General features: G+C 43.9%; 1 protein-coding gene across 1 annotated transcript in view; it reads right to left on the reverse strand.

Moving 5' to 3' along the window:
- EFCAB6 (EF-hand calcium binding domain 6) overlaps nt 1-17,413 on the reverse strand; it is a 165,367-nt gene that overhangs the window by 35,776 nt on the left and 112,178 nt on the right. The window contains exons 21-22 of the mRNA XM_031938646.1: nt 11,850-12,044; nt 2,389-2,544 (exon numbers count right to left, since the gene is read on the reverse strand). Of these exons, the coding sequence (XP_031794506.1) occupies nt 2,389-2,544; nt 11,850-12,044 (351 nt within the window). The remainder of the gene's footprint in view (nt 1-2,388; nt 2,545-11,849; nt 12,045-17,413) is intronic.

Raw genomic sequence — 17,413 nt, forward strand, 5'->3', positions numbered from 1 at the left:
AAAAAAGTGTTTAGCACAGTGCCAGGCATACAGAAGACATTATATAAATGCTTGTTCCCTCCTCTTCTTCTTTCCTTCTCCTCTACTCAATAAACTCCCCAGCTCCCACTTATCACTAAGATAAAATACAAAGTCCATCACCTGACATTTAAAGGTCTGCACAATCTGGTGCCCACTTGGCTTTTCAGGCTTATTGTGCTTCCCCCCAAATCAGATTTCCACCTTCCATGGCAGAGGCCTTTGCATGGGGTTGTACCCCTCACCTGAAATGCTATATGGCCTCACTCCAACCTCTTAAAAATCCCTAGTTCCTTTCAAGACTGTCCAAGTACCCTTCCCACTTAGTTTTCTCTCCTTCCACAACCAATTGCTGCCTATTTAGGAATCTGCCCATTACATCCTCCAAGGCAACTTTGTCTCTTTGGTCTTCTTCTTCCCAGAATCTCACCCAGTGGCTGGCACTGAGTAGGTGGCTTGATATATGCTGATTGGATGAGAGAGCGAAAAGGAATGGAAAACTATTGCTGAGTGTCTGCTTCTCTGAGTAAACAACGTGGAACTTTATTTTCTTTCCCCACAGCTGCAGAGCAGTCTCCCATATTGCCAGGCTCGAGCTGGCTAAAACGCCAAAGACAAGAGCACCAAAGAATAATCAGCAGTATTTCATCGAAAAGATAAATTGCCAAGTTGGTATTAAAATTTAGTAATAAAATCAAATGCATATGCTAATTGCCTTTGCATTATTGAGGGAAAAAGTCTATTTTGGACCCAGGAAAGAAGAATGCTCAGATAATTACAGATAAAGAGATGGTTTCAACAGGAGGGCTTTGAGAAAAACAAATGTCGTTGGAGAGACAGATTCCTTTTTAGGACAGTAATTCATGAAAAAGTTGATCAAGTCTTTGGAAGGCAGGCCGGGTTCTGGTCAAAAAGGCATCAGGTCTGGCTCTGGGAAGTAGGTGATCTTATGTTCACTTAGGCCAGAACTTGTGGGTCAGGATCCACACACTGAGGATAAAACTCCCTTGAAAGAAATAGATGAAAACTCACCCTTTAAGGGCTAGGACAAGGAAAACGAGAGCTCTGTAGGTTAGTTAGCAGTGCCTTAACAAGGAAAGTGTCAGGAATGGATGTGGAGCTAGGAGGTTGGCTTTGAACCCTAAGCTCTGACACTCACTAGCTGGCATGTCATAAAGGGATAGAAGAAGGCAAGCTTATATTAGAATTAAAAAGCGCTCCGGTAGGTTAACGAGCTCCTTGTTGTGGATGTTTCTCCATCATGCAGACCCCAACCCATCCAGGCTGCCCCGGAGTAAGGCTCTTATTCAGCCCTGGGGTGCCACCCAAAGTGCTAGTGGCCTGCCTCCACTCCTCCTGAGACTGAGAAGCCTCATTAGTATCATCTGTCAGAAGGGTCACCCTTTGTGCACAGCTCAGTCCTCCAAGGGTTACTCTGGAGAAAGGGCTCCATAAGCTTCAGAGAGGTGACTCAGACAAAAACAATAATGTGGTGGCTGGCCAAAAGCAGGAGGCACCCAGAGGTCAAAGCCAGAGTCCTGGGAGAGCTGAAAATGGCTTCCAAGGTCACTTGGTCCAACCCTAATCTACACTGAGGACATTCCCTGTCCTGCAATGGCCTCAGTTCTCCCTGTCTACTCAATAAATGCACCAACAAATATTAAGCATCTACCATGGACACTACATACCATAGCGATTCTCAATCATTTAAGAATCTTGGGTTTCTACCATCCTTTAAAGCCCAATTCCAATCCTACCTCCTCCAGAAAGTCAGTCACGATTCCTACTCTGTCCATGATGTTCCCTTTAGACCTCACACAGCACACAGCACCTTCCTCTCTTCTTTCAATGTCATGGGAAGAGAGAAAAAGGGAAGGGGGAGGAGGGAAAGAGAAAGGAGGAAGAGGAGGAAGAAGAAGAGGAAGAGGAGGAGGAAGAAGGGGGAGAAGGAGAAGGAGAAGGAGAAGAAGAAGAAAAGAGGAGGAGGAGGAAAGAAATGTAGAAAAGAAGGAGTAGTTGGAGTCTATTTAGCTCTATTGGGAGAAAAGAAGACTCAAGAGGAGGACCAGGGCCTTGCTTGAGGTAGATGAGTAACTGGCCCATTTTAGAGAGACTCCTTTCCACATAATGTCAGCAACTCTCAGAGATCTCTGCTAAGTTACAGAGGGGCCTCAGCCTCAGTGAAGGTTAGGCCCACACTGGGGGGCTTTGCTTCGCCTCAGTGGAGACTGGGCCCACATTGAGGGGCCCCAAATCAGCCTCAGAAGAGACTGGGCCCACTTTGAGAAGGTCAGAGCACCCTCAATTACCGCAGTAATTGTGTGAAGGAAGGAGGAGGATCCTCTGCTACAAGAGACAAATTAGAGAGACCTTTTGAGCATTGCCGTTATCTCCTCTTCCGTTATGTTTGGATGATATTCTTGCAAGAGTTTGTGTAACTCGTTCAGGGAGATAACGGAACTTTTATGTTTGTCCAATTTCCCCATGGCCTGGTTGATGTCTTGATAATGGTCCTTTAACTTGTCCCTGGAAGAAAGAGCAAAGAAAATGAGCATTTTCCCATTAATTTATAAATGTTAACCTGAAAGAGTTCCTGCAACAAGGACAGACCAGAGGGGCCCTTCAGTGGGTGTATGGGCAAGATCAGGAGTCTCGGACCTAGTTGTGATATTCACCAGTTAAGGGACTTGGGGGAATCCCTTAACATTTCAGCCCCTCAGTTATGCTATCTGTTATTAAACAGGAATGGGCATATTTATCCTACCAACTCCACAGGAGTGTTGGAGTATCAAAGTTAGATCACCAAATGCTGTATTATATAAGTAGCAGCTGGGATGAGGGGTCAATAAAGGGAAAAAACTTGTGGGAAATTCAACAAATCAAGTAAATAAACATGTATTAATTGACTTCAAGGCAGCTAGGCACTTTGCTTAGTGTTGGAGGCAGAAAGACAAACATTGCCTGCTCTCAGAGAGCTTACATTCTACCTCAAGGCCACAATATATATGCAGATAAGTCCAGTCAAAAAGGAAACACAACAAAATTTGGGGTAAGAGGAAGGAAGGTATAGAACTGAATGGATTGTGAAGGACTGCCTGCTAAGGCCCCCTTCCCAAATTAACTTGTATTTGTTGTATATGTACTTATATGGCGTGTCCCAAGAGTTTCATGCTATAGCTTACAACTGCACTAAGACTTTGAGAATGCCTTGTCTCTGTACATTGTCTTCCTCTAGTGGGATGTAAGCTCCTTGAGGACGGGGACTGCTTCCTTTTTGTGTTTGGATCCCTGACACCTAGCAAACAGTAGGCACTTAATAACTGTTTGTGGGTTGGTTGGTAGATGAAGGAGGCATCTAAGCTGCTATGCTTTTCAAGAAGCAGGGAGAGCATTGGTGGATAGTCTGGGCAAAAGCAGAAGAATAGGAAGAAGAGCAGCAGGGAAGCCAGTTTTCCTATAGAAGAGAATAAGGGGAAATCCATCTGAGCAGGCAGGTGAGAGGAGGATCCCACACAGGACCACACAGCTGAGAAGCCTCCCAGGTAGATGTGATCCTAGGTCTCCTGTCTCCAAGTCCCAGGGGCACCAGAGAGGGGCATGGTAGGTCTGAGGGGGCGGGCCGAAAGTTCCCGGAAGAGTACTAGATTTCAATTGAATTTTAAAGGACAGGAAGACTCTGGAGGAAACAGGCTTTAAACGTGACATTGAAAATCTAAATGTATGTGACTAATGATGACACTGAGGGGCTTGTTCACCCTGCAGCCCTCCTGGGGCTCTGGGATCTTCAGTTGTCATGCATGATTTCCCTGTGAGTTGTAGGATGCATTTAGCTCAATGCTTAAAGTCAGGTATTGCTAGTGAATTTCACATCTTCCCTTAAACTGTGACTCGTCCCAGATTCTCTTATAAATAAGCCAGAGGGGAAATTATTCAGTACCAGTCAGGCCAGCACAGAGTTTTATGTGTGCGAAAGGGTATTAGTCGCCATGAGCATCTGGGCCGTTCCGGTGCACACTTTTGCTTCGAGAATCCAAGCATCTCAGTGTTGGAAATGGATCTTTCAGGCCAAACTTCTGCCTGAAGCCAGAAGCCACCTACAGATTGGACCATCAGGAAGTTCTTTGTTGTATTATTGTTGTCATTATCATCATTATTGATGACATAACCTTGTGCTCTAAGACTTCACAAACATCATCTCATTCGATATTCGGGCAGAATCTGCCCCTGTCCCCCCCTTTCCCACAGCTCCTGGTGCTCCTTCTGGGACTAAGCAGAAAGATCTAATCCCTGCATTCCCCACACCACGTCTTCCAAAGTTTTGGCTCAGTTTGTTTCTCTCCAGGTGCCTTCCCCCATCTGATGGGCTCAGCTTCTCATTCCCCTCCCAGGCAGGCCCTGTGGTATCCTGGAAACAACCTCAGGATTGGAGTATTTTTGCACAAGAGGAAATTCAGCATCATGGAAAGCACCCGGGCTTCGCAGTTGCCTGGTTGTGTGACTTTAGAAAAAGTCGATTGCTTTGCCCGTGCCTCAGTTTCCCCACCTGTGAAATCCTTGCAATCCCTCTCGCCCGGGGCTCTTTTAAAGAGTATGTATGTGCAAAGTCGTCATGGAGTCAAAATGGAGAAATGTCTTCAACATGTAGAATCCATTTTCTTTTTTAAAATGTTTACTAATTTCTTTTAACTTTTCAATCGATAAAAACTAATTTTTCTATCCTTCCCACCACTCCTTTCCCAAAGAAGCAAAATAAAATTCTTATATCCAACGTGACTATTCAAGCTAAACAAATTCCTGCATTGGCCCAAGTGGATAAATGTGCATTGTAGCCCAAGACTGAGAGCTCTGTTCTAGAGCTCTGACCTAGAGTTCTGACCATCCTCCATGTAACTCTGGTCTAGTCACTTTCCTTTTCAGAACCTCAGTTTACATCTGTGTAAAAATAGGGGATTACTCTAAACCTCCTTGTTCTCTAGAAAGCCAGAGAACAGAGGTCAGGATTTGAATTCATGTTGATCTCAGATTTAGAGCTATAAAGGACCTGAGAGGGTATCTAGTCCAACTCCCTCATTATAGAGCAATAAGGAAAGGGAACAACTGGCTGCTATTCATGGCCTCACTTGGGTTTTTCTTGGCCAAAATATTGGAGTGCTTGGCCATTTCCTTCTCCAGCTCATTTTACAGATGAGGAAACTGAGGCAGAAAGGGTGAAGTGACTTGTTCAGGGTCACACTGCTACTTAGGGGTCTGAAGCCAGACTCCATGTCCAGTGCTCTGTGCACTATGGTGCACCCTAGCAGCCATCAATGGAATATCATTGCACCATAAGAAATGGCCAGAAACAATTTCCACATAAATCATAAGCCTTCCTGAATATTGGCAATTGGAAAAACTCAGCAAGAAAAACTAGGGGGAAAAAAACTTCCATTTCAAATTAACTGCAGAAGGTATAAAATATTTGGGAGGGTTATCTACCAAAATGTTTATCCAGGAACTGTATAAATTCAAGTATAAAACACCCTCTGAGGAAATAAAGACAGAACTAAGTAATTGGAGAAACATTAATTGTTCAGGAGTAGGTCGAGCTAGTATAATAAAAACAAGAATATTATCCTAAATTAATTTATTCAGAGCTATACCAATCAATCCACTAAAGTAATAGTGTATAGATCTAGAAAAAAAATAATGAAAAATACATTTGAAGGAATAAAAAGTTGAAAATATCAAGGATAATAATTTTTAATGAGAAGGAAAGGAGTCTGTGTTGTATTAAGAAGCAGTAACCATAAAGTGCTTTGGTGCTGATTTTAAAATAGAGAGGTTGTTCACTGTGACAGATTAAGTACACACCATTAGCATAATGTTTGCTAAACCCTAGTAACTAGGGAAAGGACTCTATTTGAGGAAAAAATTCTGGGAATATGGAGAGCAGGTTGGCAGAAAATGGATTTAGACCAACACCTCACACAAGATAAATTCCAAATGGATACATAGTCATATAAATAAATTAAACCTCTAAGTTGAGGAAGAGTTCTTGACTAAAAAAAGAAGCAATAGAAAGGATCACAAGACAAAATGAATAACCTTAATTAGGTGACACCATGAATAGAGCACCAGATCTGATGTCAGATCCAGCCTCGGAAACTTACTAGCTGTATGACCCTGAGTGACTAGCAAATCACTTAACCCTGTTTTGCCTCAGTTTCTCATAAGATAGGAGATAATAACAGCACCTCTCTCCTAGAATTATTGTGAAAATCAAGTGATTGTAAAGTGATTAGCATATAGTGTGTTAGTGTGTTAGTGTGTTAGCTATTATTATATAAAATTTTAAAGGTTTTGCACAAACAAATCTAATATAGTTTAAGTTAGAAGGAATATAAGTAGTTGGGGGAATATCTTTGTAGCAAATTTCTTTAATAAAAGTCTCATTACCGAGATAGGTAAGGAATCGATTCAAATGTATAAGATTAAGAGCAATTCCCCAATTTATAAATGCTCAAAGAATATGAATAGGTAATTTTCAAAGGAAGGAATTCAAGCTATCAGCAATCATATAAAAAATTTCAAAATCATTCATATCAGCAAATTCTGATTAGCGTCAGCAAAATCAGCAACTCTGAGGTTCTACCTCACACACATCAGATTAACAAAAATAACAAGAGGAAAATGAAAAATGTCAGAGGGACTTTAGAATTATAAATTGGTTTAGCCATTCTTTAGAACAATTTACAACTATGCCCAAAAAGTTATCAAAATGTGAATGCTTCTTAACCCAATGATACCACTTGTAGGTCTATACTCAAAAAAATCAAAACAAGAGGAAAAGAACTCCCATGGCAGCTCTATTTATCGTTAACACAAAATTCAAAACTATTGGGGAAGGGGGGAGAGAGGAAGACCCTTACTCCTTCTCTTGGGTAACAACTAAACGAGCTGTGGTATATAAAGATAAGAGAATCTTGTTATACCATAATAAATGATGAATGGTTTCAGAGAAACCTGGGAAGACTTTTATGAAGTGACACAGAGCAAAAGAACAAGACAAGGAGAACAATTTCTATAATATCAATATTAATAAGAGGAAAACACCTTGGAATGAATTCTGACCCACAAGACCAAAAGATGAAACACAACACTGACCTCATAAGAGAGACAGAATCAACTGAAAGAGATACACACTTTTGGTCATGGCCAATATGGGGATTTGTTGCTGGACTATAGTATATTATGAACTTTGTGTTTTCATTTTTAAAAAATCATTCAATAGAGGAGAAGTAATGAGGGGAGTGGGATAATAAAAGAAACAATTAAATCAGTATTTGTTGAGCACTAACTACATTTAAAACATGAAACACTGGGTATGGAGGGAAGGAAGGCAAAAATGAAAAAGATCTGTCTTCCTGCTGCTTTCAGTCGAGATGTGGAGAGAGAAAGCACATGCAGCTAAGACTTTATCAATATGACTTCAATATGAACATGTAACCATCAATATGACTTCAAAATGAACCAATAAATGAGCATGGGATATATTTTTTTCTATTAAAAAGAGTTGATTTCAGAGAATACTGGGCACTATGACCTGATGTCAAGGTAAGTGGGCAGAGCCAAGGGAAGCCTTGATACAAGAAGAGCAGCATTGTAAAGAAAATTCATTGGAGAAAACGAAGACTGTTGTCTTAGTTGTGCCATAACTAGTCATGTATATGAAGGAAGGTCTATGGAGTAGACTGCCCTTCCTTTCCAGCCCTACCGCCAACCCAACAAGAAGTGATAGACCTGAGCCAGGTGTATAGTCACAGAGCTCTGTACATGGCCACTTTGGGGATGAGTTTTGCTTGACTTTGTTTCTTTGTCTCATTTTTGATTGGGGGTAGAGAAGGGAGAGGAGAGGTAAGCAACAGAAATGCCAAAAAATGAAGAGGGAGATGAGAAAAAGGACATTCAGAGATGCAGAAGCAAGCAGTAGTTTTCAAAGTTATGTGTAAAATTATATACTTGTTTTTTTGAAAGTCAGGGGAATGAAATGGAGATTCATGATCTCTTTAAAAAATCCCCTTTTTGTGTTCTGCCATGAGTATAGAAATGACCTTTTGTGTAGAAGTTCTGAATTAAAAATTAAAATTGAGGAAAACAAATAGATGAATGTCCCTGGCCCCTACTTCCACATGCTGGCCTAAATAAGATACTGCAATGATTCTAGTGCTATAGTCTCCTGGGGGCTGTTGGTTCTGGGGGGCACCCACACTCCCAAAAGAAGCCCTTTACAGGTGTGTGTGCTCCAGGTATATTCCATCTCAGGCTGCACAAAGCTCTCTCTTCACCACTACTATTATCTTCCACTTAATCCTTCAAAATGAAAGCAAATGACGGCAGAAAATCAAAACAATTCTGAGATACATATTTTTAGAAAATTGAGGCATTCAACGTTTCCTGGACGAAGCCATGGTTTCTAGGCAGTAATTATTCCTCTTGCAGAAGGAAATGTGTACGCAGAGCAAGCGAGTGAGAAGTTTTAAGTCAGGAAAAAGTCACAGCGGCAAGAATCTCCCATTTGTGACAAACATCAGGGGGCTCTCTTTGAACACCGGAGTTCAGATCACCCCAGGACTGGGAGGGGTCCAGGTCTGGCATGTCCTGAGAAAGCACAAGCCCATAAATTGCTGCATCTGTCACAGCCTCGTTTTCCCCGTCTGTAAACTGAGGAGGGTCTCAGGGCACTCTGCAGCCCTCTCCAACTCTGCATCAGGAAGGCTGTGATCTGCTTGGCCGGTTTCAGTGGCACACAGCTCACTGCCTCCTATTCCTTCCTTCTAGCATTTATTAAGAAAAATAGTGTCTGTCCTAGAGTAGCGCTTTGCACGTAGCATCTAATGCTTGTTAATTGATTGGTAATGAGAATCTTTGAAACAAAGCTTTGGAAGTGAGAGGAAGCCCAGAGGCAGAAGAGCCAGTCCCCCCATCTTACAATTGGGGAAACTGAGGCAGATACAGGTTAAGCAACTTGCCTGGGGCCACCCTGCCGGAAAGGGTGTAAAGCATAATTTGAACTCGGGATTTTTCTGATTCTAAATCCAGCACTCTTGACTCAGTTGATGTTGGGAGGTGAGGGACAGCATATACACAGATAAGCACATATAAACTAGAGAGTCAATATGAAGTCATTTTGGTGGGAGGCAGACAGACCCTCTGATGGCTGAGCACAGTGATCACATCTCCCCCTCCCCAAATTTTCTCTAGCCTACAAAACCCCCAAATTTGGCTGATTCTGGAGAAGCTAGTTTCTCTCCCATTCTGTGACATTTTTGAGGGGAGGGAGTGCTCCAGATTTTGAAATTTTTAAAATTTCATTTCTAAAACAAGACCCAGTCCCCCAAATGTGACCTAACCATGAGCAGACACAGCTAAATAGGCTGAATCTAAGCCTCTGAGGTCCCTTCCTTCCCCAATAGAATAAAGCTGGGATTCTGGGAGAGGCAGGAGGTGCCATTGAGAGAGAATTTTCAGGGCTCCAGATTGGGGTATAAATGAGCCAAGGTGGCAGAGATCAGGTGGAGATGGAAGAGCTCACAACTAAAGGCCTGATGAAACAGGATCAGACGCTGAAGAATCATCATCATCGTCATCATCATCATGGCTGGCATTTATAGAAGGTGTTAGGATTAGAAAAGTGTTTTGCTTTGCCCATTTTACCTCCCCTTTATTGTCACAATCTTCCCGGGAGATGGGTGCTATTATCCCCCCATTTTATAGATGATGGAATGAGACAGAATGACTTGCCTACTGTCCCACAGTCTGAGGCAGTTGAGCCCGGGCCCAGTCTACCACTCCATCCCCAAGTGCTGAGGTCATCATTAGGCCCTTGGAAGGCACCAAAGAAGATATAAGCAAAGAACAGAGTGCCAAGGAAACCCAGGAGCCAGGCGCCAAACCCCTGAGGCCAGTGGGAAGGTGGTCCAGAGAGACAGGACCCCAGTGGCCAAATGAGCCCCTCGAGGGGCAGGAAATTGGGGCCCAATGGCAAATACTGGCCACTTACCTCTGTAGCCTCAGTGTTCACAGGTGGCCACAGAAGAGGCAAAGGCAGGAGTAAGAACTCAAGCTTGTTCCTCCCAGCAGGAGGCCTTCAGCCTATGGCTGGGTACAGAGTCTCAGCCATCTAGATCCTGAGCCAGCTTTCTCCCCTCGATGCTCTCCCAAGAGCCACAGAAGCTTGAAAGCCAGAAGGTGCTTCATACGTCTGGCCCGCCCCCTGGCCCAATGGTCATCCCCAACGGTCCCCTAACGGAGAAAGAGCTTACACCCTCTGCCTCTGCAGGGAGTCTGTTCAGTCGGCTAAGGGGCAGGGTCCCAGAGCAGGTGTCTTTGGGGATAGGTTTTCTTAGGACCTGCTCTCAGAGGTCTATTGTATCCACCTTTCTTTTGAACACTTTGATATATAAATTCCTGAAGCACAGGGAACAAAGGTAAAATCCCCCAGAACGAGAAAGACATGGCCATGGCAAACACCTGGGCATTTAAGATGGCAGTGCTATGGCAGCTGAAAGAGTTAATGAACTCTCAGGAAGAATGCCTCTCCCACCACAAGCACAGAAGCTTCTCACCCTCAGAGTTCTTATCTGTATAATGGGAATGATAAAAAACTCTTCTCAGAAATTAACACTAAGGAAATTGATGCTAGATTGAGGATAAACCTTCCTTCCACCTCTGGGTGGGGCCTGGGTAGTCTGGAAGAAAAAGAGCAGCCAGTTCAATGTATGGATCTGTTTTGCTTTAAGGGTACCTCGGTGAGGAGAGAGCAGCAGGCCAGCGCTCAGGAAGATCTGAATTCCAATCCAGTCTCAGATTTTTACTAGCTGTGGGAGCCTGGGCAAGTGACTCGATCTCTGTGTGATTCATTTTAGTCATCTGTAAACTGGAGAGGATAGCAGAAGTTCCCTGCTAGGGTTATTGTAAGGCTCAAATGAGATAATATTTGTAAAGTGCTAGATAAGAGTGTGCTGTCATTAGTAGTAGTAGTAGTAGTAGTAGTAGTAGTAGTAGTAGAAACATTTGTTCTAAGAGAGGATTCTATTTTCTTATAAGGAAAGTTATGAAGGAAAATGAGGCAGGGATAGACAAGAAAAAGAAAATATCAATGAAATATTGCTAAAGACACAGAAGAAAAGCTGAGGGGAATGTAGATACACAGGTTTGAATTATGATGGTAAATTTAACATCCATTTCCCAAACAAACTGTCTGAAGTAGACATTCTTAGTTTCACATATAATCCTCCTTTCCTGTCCTCCTTTGTCAAAGAAAACATTTGTGAAATTACTCGAGAGCTCTCTGTTTAGAGCAGAGAGTAAAAGAAAGAGTAATCAGAAAAGATGATGTCATAATCTCCTAAAGGGGGTGGGGGGAGGAACTGATGAGTTTGACTTAGACTGTTAAGAACGAAGACCAATGAAAGCCAACAGGGTAATAGAGTCCAAGTCTGAAATGGTCTCCAAATCCAGCTCTCCCCAATCTGACAGCAGAGGGAACTGAGGCAGTGAACAGTTTTAGATGACTTTGGAAGAGATTGGACCCAGAAAGAAGACTATTGCCCTGGGGGAAACTAGATTACCGAAAACAGAGAGAAGGGAAGAATGTGATATGCCAGGGGAGGGAAGAAGACAAAAAGGGGTACAGGTCATGGCCGAAATCTGAGGCCTCTAAGTCATCTCTAAGTCTAAGGTCATGGCCTCTCAGTCATCTCCAAGCACAAATGTGTTTGGAGATGACTGAGAGGATGCAGCCAGACCCCCCTGGGGCTCTTGCCCCATTCATTCATGGGCCATACACTCACTTAAAGGGCTTGTTCATCTCCATGTACTGCTGCAGCTCCTTAGTCTCTTCCATGATCTGTTCAGGCTTCGTGAAGTGGCCCATGAAGTTGAAGTGCTCTATTGCATACGGCCGATGGATAGAAGGTGAGTACTCGATTCCCAATCGACTCAAAAATTCTTGGTAAGTAACATACCCTTTTTGAGTAGTGTCATATCTGTGAAAAGTAAACTTCAGGTCACTATCTGAAGGAGGTACAGAGGAAGGTTGGACTGGCTTTGTCTCTATGAGAGAGAGGCAGAACAAGGGACGACAGAGCTTGGAGGGAGCTTAGAATGGGTGTCAGAGCTGGGAGAGAATTTGGAACGGAGAACGTCAAAGCTGGGAGGGAGCTTAGAACAGGAAAGGTCAGAGCTGGGAGAGACTTTAGAGACCATCTAGTCTAGGGGTTCTTAACTTTTTTCTAAGTCACGAATCCCTTTGTAGCTAGTCTGGTGAAGTCCATGAACTCCTCAGAATCATGTTTTTAAATGTATAAAATATAAGAAATTATAAATAAAACCAATTATTTTGAAATGAATTCACAATTTTTCCCATCCACATTCACAGGCCCTTTGAACCTAAGGCCCCCAATTAAGGACTCCTGGGCCAGTTGAGTCCCCTGACTTTGTAGCTGACACTCAAGAAGAAAACAACAAAGTAAGGAAGTGTGCATCTAGGCTAAGAGTCCAGAAGCAAGAAAGGTTAGTCAGCTGATGGAGCAGAAAGCAGAAAGAAAGGCCTTCTACCTACTTGTCCTGCACTCTGGTCACTTACTGTAGGTGACTCCCATGCTCTGTGACTCCACTACTGGAGGCCTGGGGCTGACAGATTGTATTATTAGTTGATCATTTTGATCGATCAATTTTATTGAGCTCCTTGTGCTCACAAGGGTAAGCAAGCCTCTTGGACCCAGATCTCGGATTAAGTGTCAAAGGCAGGATGTGAACTCAGAGGTTCTAGACGTCATGTCCAGGCCTCCAGTCACAAGGCCAGGCCAAGTTGTTAGCTCCCAAGATGCTCTGGGACTTTTTGTATGGGAAATCTCTCCCCCAAATCTCAGCATTTGATTCTGTGGGTTCATTATTTCATCAAATATACTTGTGAGATAAAATTAAAAACCAGAGTAGTTCATTCACTTCATGGATAATTTCTGAGTCCTTTCTGTGGAGAAGATCCCAGGTTAGAGTGAGAACTTCCACAGCCCAAACCCCTAATACCACAACCCCCTCTCAGACAATGAACAGAATCCGAGCTCTTGTAAACAAACAAATGGGTTTGGGTTCAAGTTCCAAATTAAACACAAGAAAGCCATCATAAAGGGAAGTCTCTTGAGCTTCCTGACCCTTCTGCAAAAAAAAGGAGAGCTGGGATCCTGGGCCTGGAATCAAGAAAACCTGAGTTCAAATCCAGCCCCAGACACTCAGTAGGTGTGATTCTGGACAGGTCACTTCACCCTGACTGCTTCAGTTCCCTCATCTGTAAAATGACCTGGAGAAGGAAATAGCCAACTTTTCTCGTTTCTTTGCCAAGAAAACCCCAAATGGGGCACAAAGAGTTAGATACAGCTGTAACATTCAAACAACCAAAAGGAACAAAAATAGGGGCTTGGAGTAGTTAGCCTCTGAGGTCCCTTCTCTTTGTCTGTGATGAACCAGTGCGATCGTGGGCACAGTGCGTCCCCTCTCTGGGTCTCTATTTTCTGGTCTGTAAAATAAGAGAAAGGGATTCTGACGGACTCACATTCCCCCCACCTCTGAATTCCTCTAGGAAGTATTCAGTAAGAATCCTTCCCTCTGGTTTCCCCAAATTTGGAGGACAGACAGGAGAGGAGATCTCAAGGACGCCCACCAGGCTTCTTATCTCATTTTCTACCATTGAATTTTTCTGCATTCTACTCCATTCAAAACCAGAGTTTCTAGAGCATCTGATTTCCCAGTATTATTCTAACAGAATAGAATGATTTCTATGAAATTCTCAAGGCAAATTGCCAATCTTCCTTCTTCTTTAGAAAAAGAAAAAAGGAAAAGTCTATTTTCATGGAAAACCTCAGACCTAAACCACAAGACCCTCTGGCCACATCCTTCCCAGTTCCCATGATGGCCAGTGAGGGACCTCAAGGCAGCAGCATCTGGGCAAGAGATGGGTGATCTCCTGTTAGTGCAGCATCTCTCCCTGGCCTGATGAGATGCAGACTAACAAGAATACTAGGTCCAAAGTCACAGGACCCAGGCTGGGTTCCAGCTCTGCCCCTCAGAACCCATGTAGCCTTAAACAAAGCATCGTCCTTGAGCCTCCGTTTGTTCAACTGTTAAATGAGGACTCTGGATTAGGAGATTTCTTAGGTCTCTTGCCACTCTTGTCTGTGAGCTTATGAACAAACAGCTGCTAGCACTCAGGCGAGTATTGACTAAGCACCTACTGTGTACCAGGTGAATGAAACAGTCTCTGCTCTCTGGAGATATGCATTCTATCATGGGAAACACACACAGACATATAGAAATATCTACAAGATACATTCAGAATTAATTCATGGTCTTCAGAGGAGGAGGAGGGAGGCACTTGCTTATGAGAAGGCAGTCTTCCATCATTCATATCCAGGTTCCCTCTAGAAGCACAAGGGGCCAGCTGTCCACCTTCTTCTGGATTACATGGAATGGAGCAGCAAGAAGACCCTGGACATGATTGACCCAGGAGGCCTGAATTCAGATTTCAGCTTTGCCCCTCACTAGCTCAGAGAGACAAACCATTCAATGCAGCAAACACTTAACTTTCCTTTCTCTGGATCTCTCCTTTCCTCATCAATCATCCCCCAAATCAGAGGCTGCTTAGTTTGTTCTATTTTTATCCCTCCAATGCCTAGCAGAGTGCTTTGCACAAAGTAGGTACTTAATAAATGCTTTTTCATGCATTTAGTCATTTAGTCTTTCCCTCATTCACTTATTTGTAAAATGGAGAACAACTTGATCCCTCCTAGCTCTGATAACTCCATGTTCTAAGTTCTCTCCCAGCACTGACCCTCCATGGTCTAATCTCCCTTCCAACTCTAACACTTCATGTTCTAAACTCCCTCCCAGTTCTAACACTCTGTGTTCTAAGCTCTGACAACTGCATGTTCTAAGCTCCCTCCCAGCTCTGACATTTCATGTTCTAAGCTTCCTCCCAAGTCCAATACTCCATGTTCTAATCTACTTTCCAACTCTAACTCTTCATGTTCGAAGTTCCCTCCCAGTACTAATACTCCATGTTCTAAGCTTCCTCCCCTCTCTGACATCTCTGTTCTAGGTTCTGTCACAGCCCTGACATTCTATCATTAATTGATACCTTTGCTATCTGTACAGCTATCTGGAATTGACTCCAAAGGCTGGTGAATAAATTTGTCAGCCTAACTTAAATGCCCTAAGAAGTGTCCAGGCAGCTCCCCACTCCCCACCACACACACACCTTTAGGCCACAATGCTATTCTCTTTCCTCACCCCAGAGTCTCACAAGGAGCCTAGGGCATTCCCTTGCCAGCATAGCTATCATAAAACTCAGTAAACTTTCAGAACGTTTATTTTCTCAGAGAAAAGGGTAAAAGTATGAAGGCTCCTAGGTACTATTACTAGAAGCAGAGGACTCCAGAAAATGGTAGTTTGTGGCTTGTACTAAACATTTGAACAAAGTCTGGTTCTCTGTCAGCACCCTGCCTTAACATGGATTGTTCCAGGGCTCACAGTGCTCTCCGCCCTGCTGAGATGCTACCCATCCCCAGGACAGGCCCCTCCGGGCACCCGCTCCCCTGCTCTGGACCACTCTCTATCACCCATGTCTGTCAGTCTCTCTAACCTGGGAGAGTGCAGGAAGAGAGTGGGGACAGCTGAGGAGGGTAGGGACGGGGGAGTAGTGGGAGGAAGACCACCTGTCCTTCCTCCTGCTGGTCCTGACAAATCCTTTCTTTGCGACAAGTAGGGATAGGTCGGAATCTGGCCACTACAGATTTTTGTAGGTGGGAGGCTGGGAGATGAGGAGGGGGCTACCAGAAGGTTTGTTGTCTGTGGGTATAAGCAGCCGGAGCAGCTCAGAAGAGCCCTGGCTAACTGAGGGTGATTCCACTTCAGCAGGAGATCCTGCAAGGGACTTTATTATTGAACATTGTGTCCCTATGTATATTTGGAGGACAACCACTCAGAGGGCATGGACCATGAACCCAGTCTCAGTTCTGTGTCTACCCTATGGTCTGACCTGACCCAGGGCTCCAGACCATAAAGAAAGTCTGGAGTCCAAAGGTCTGGATTCAAATCCTGCCTCTCTGTAACTGTCCTCTTGGGACAGATGCCTTCTGAGCTTCCCTTCAGCCCTAGATCTATGATCTTATGATGAGCAGCCTCATCCTTGGATGGACACCCAGGGTCCGCTCCCTTGACATTCCTTCAGCATGCCATTTTGGACTGTATTCCTCCCAGTAGAGTGTAAGCTCCTTGAGGGCAGGCACTGGTTCATTTTTTGGTTTTGTCTTTGTACTCCCAGCATCTGGCACATAGTAGGTCTTTTAAACAATTAGTGGATTGATTTAGCTTGTCTTGGTTTGAATCTCTGCTCCGGTTCACTAGCCTGACATGCTGAAAATTCAGCCACCACAGCTCCCTACCTCTGCAAAGAATTCTCATTACTTTTTTATGGAAAAAAAGAAGAAAAACACCTTTAGACTAGACTCACTTCTAAAGAAAACTCTTGAGACTCAGCTATTGTGCCAGGAGCCTAAGCCCAAGCACAACCCTATTTTTCCTGATGCGTACATTAAATGAAAACATGTTTTATTTTGTTTTGTTTTAATAATTCTATTATTTATGTGGTCTTATCAGAAAAGAGCAGCCTGGGTTGGGAATAAGAGGGCCTTGATTTATTGACCACAACCTCAGCCTAAAAATCCCAAATATTGGATGGAATGTGGGACAGAGCCACAGGCTACAGCACCGGGCTTCAGAAGACAATGGTCCTGGGTACGACTTCCCAACAGCATCTCTGTCCCCTCCTAAGTGTCCATACAACTTGGGAATCTCCCCAAGAGCTTTCTCCTATGTCTGGTGGACTGTTCAGGATCAATACTAGAACACAGAGACTGCCGGGAGCGGGCCAAATCCTTTCCCTCTCTGTGAACCCATGGAGAGCTCTCAGGGTGTGGAGTCAGAGGCTCAGTATGAAGCCCATGGCTCCCCACTCCTCTGAGGGACCCTGCTATGGTTTGAGCCTGCCAGTCACAACCCCATATTGGGTTTCCTTGGCAGAGTCACTGGAGCGCTTCTGCCACCTCCTTCTCCAAGGGATTTGAGTCACAGAGGGCATGGAGCAGGTGCCCTCTGGGGACCCTTCCATCTCTGAGGTTTCATATTTGGCACATTACCCAAATATTGGAGGCACAAGCCAGCTGGGTTCCAATCCTTTATAGCATATGGTCCTAAAGATCTAGCCCCATGTGAAAACACACCTCTTTGGTCATTACAGAAACTTGTGTCTCCTGGTTGGGCAATTCTAAAAGGTCTGAAATAGCTCTGCCAGTGGAACCCA

The sequence above is a fragment of the Sarcophilus harrisii genome, chromosome 5 (genome assembly GCF_902635505.1).
Source record: "Sarcophilus harrisii chromosome 5, mSarHar1.11, whole genome shotgun sequence".
Lineage (NCBI taxonomy): Eukaryota > Metazoa > Chordata > Mammalia > Dasyuromorphia > Dasyuridae > Sarcophilus > Sarcophilus harrisii.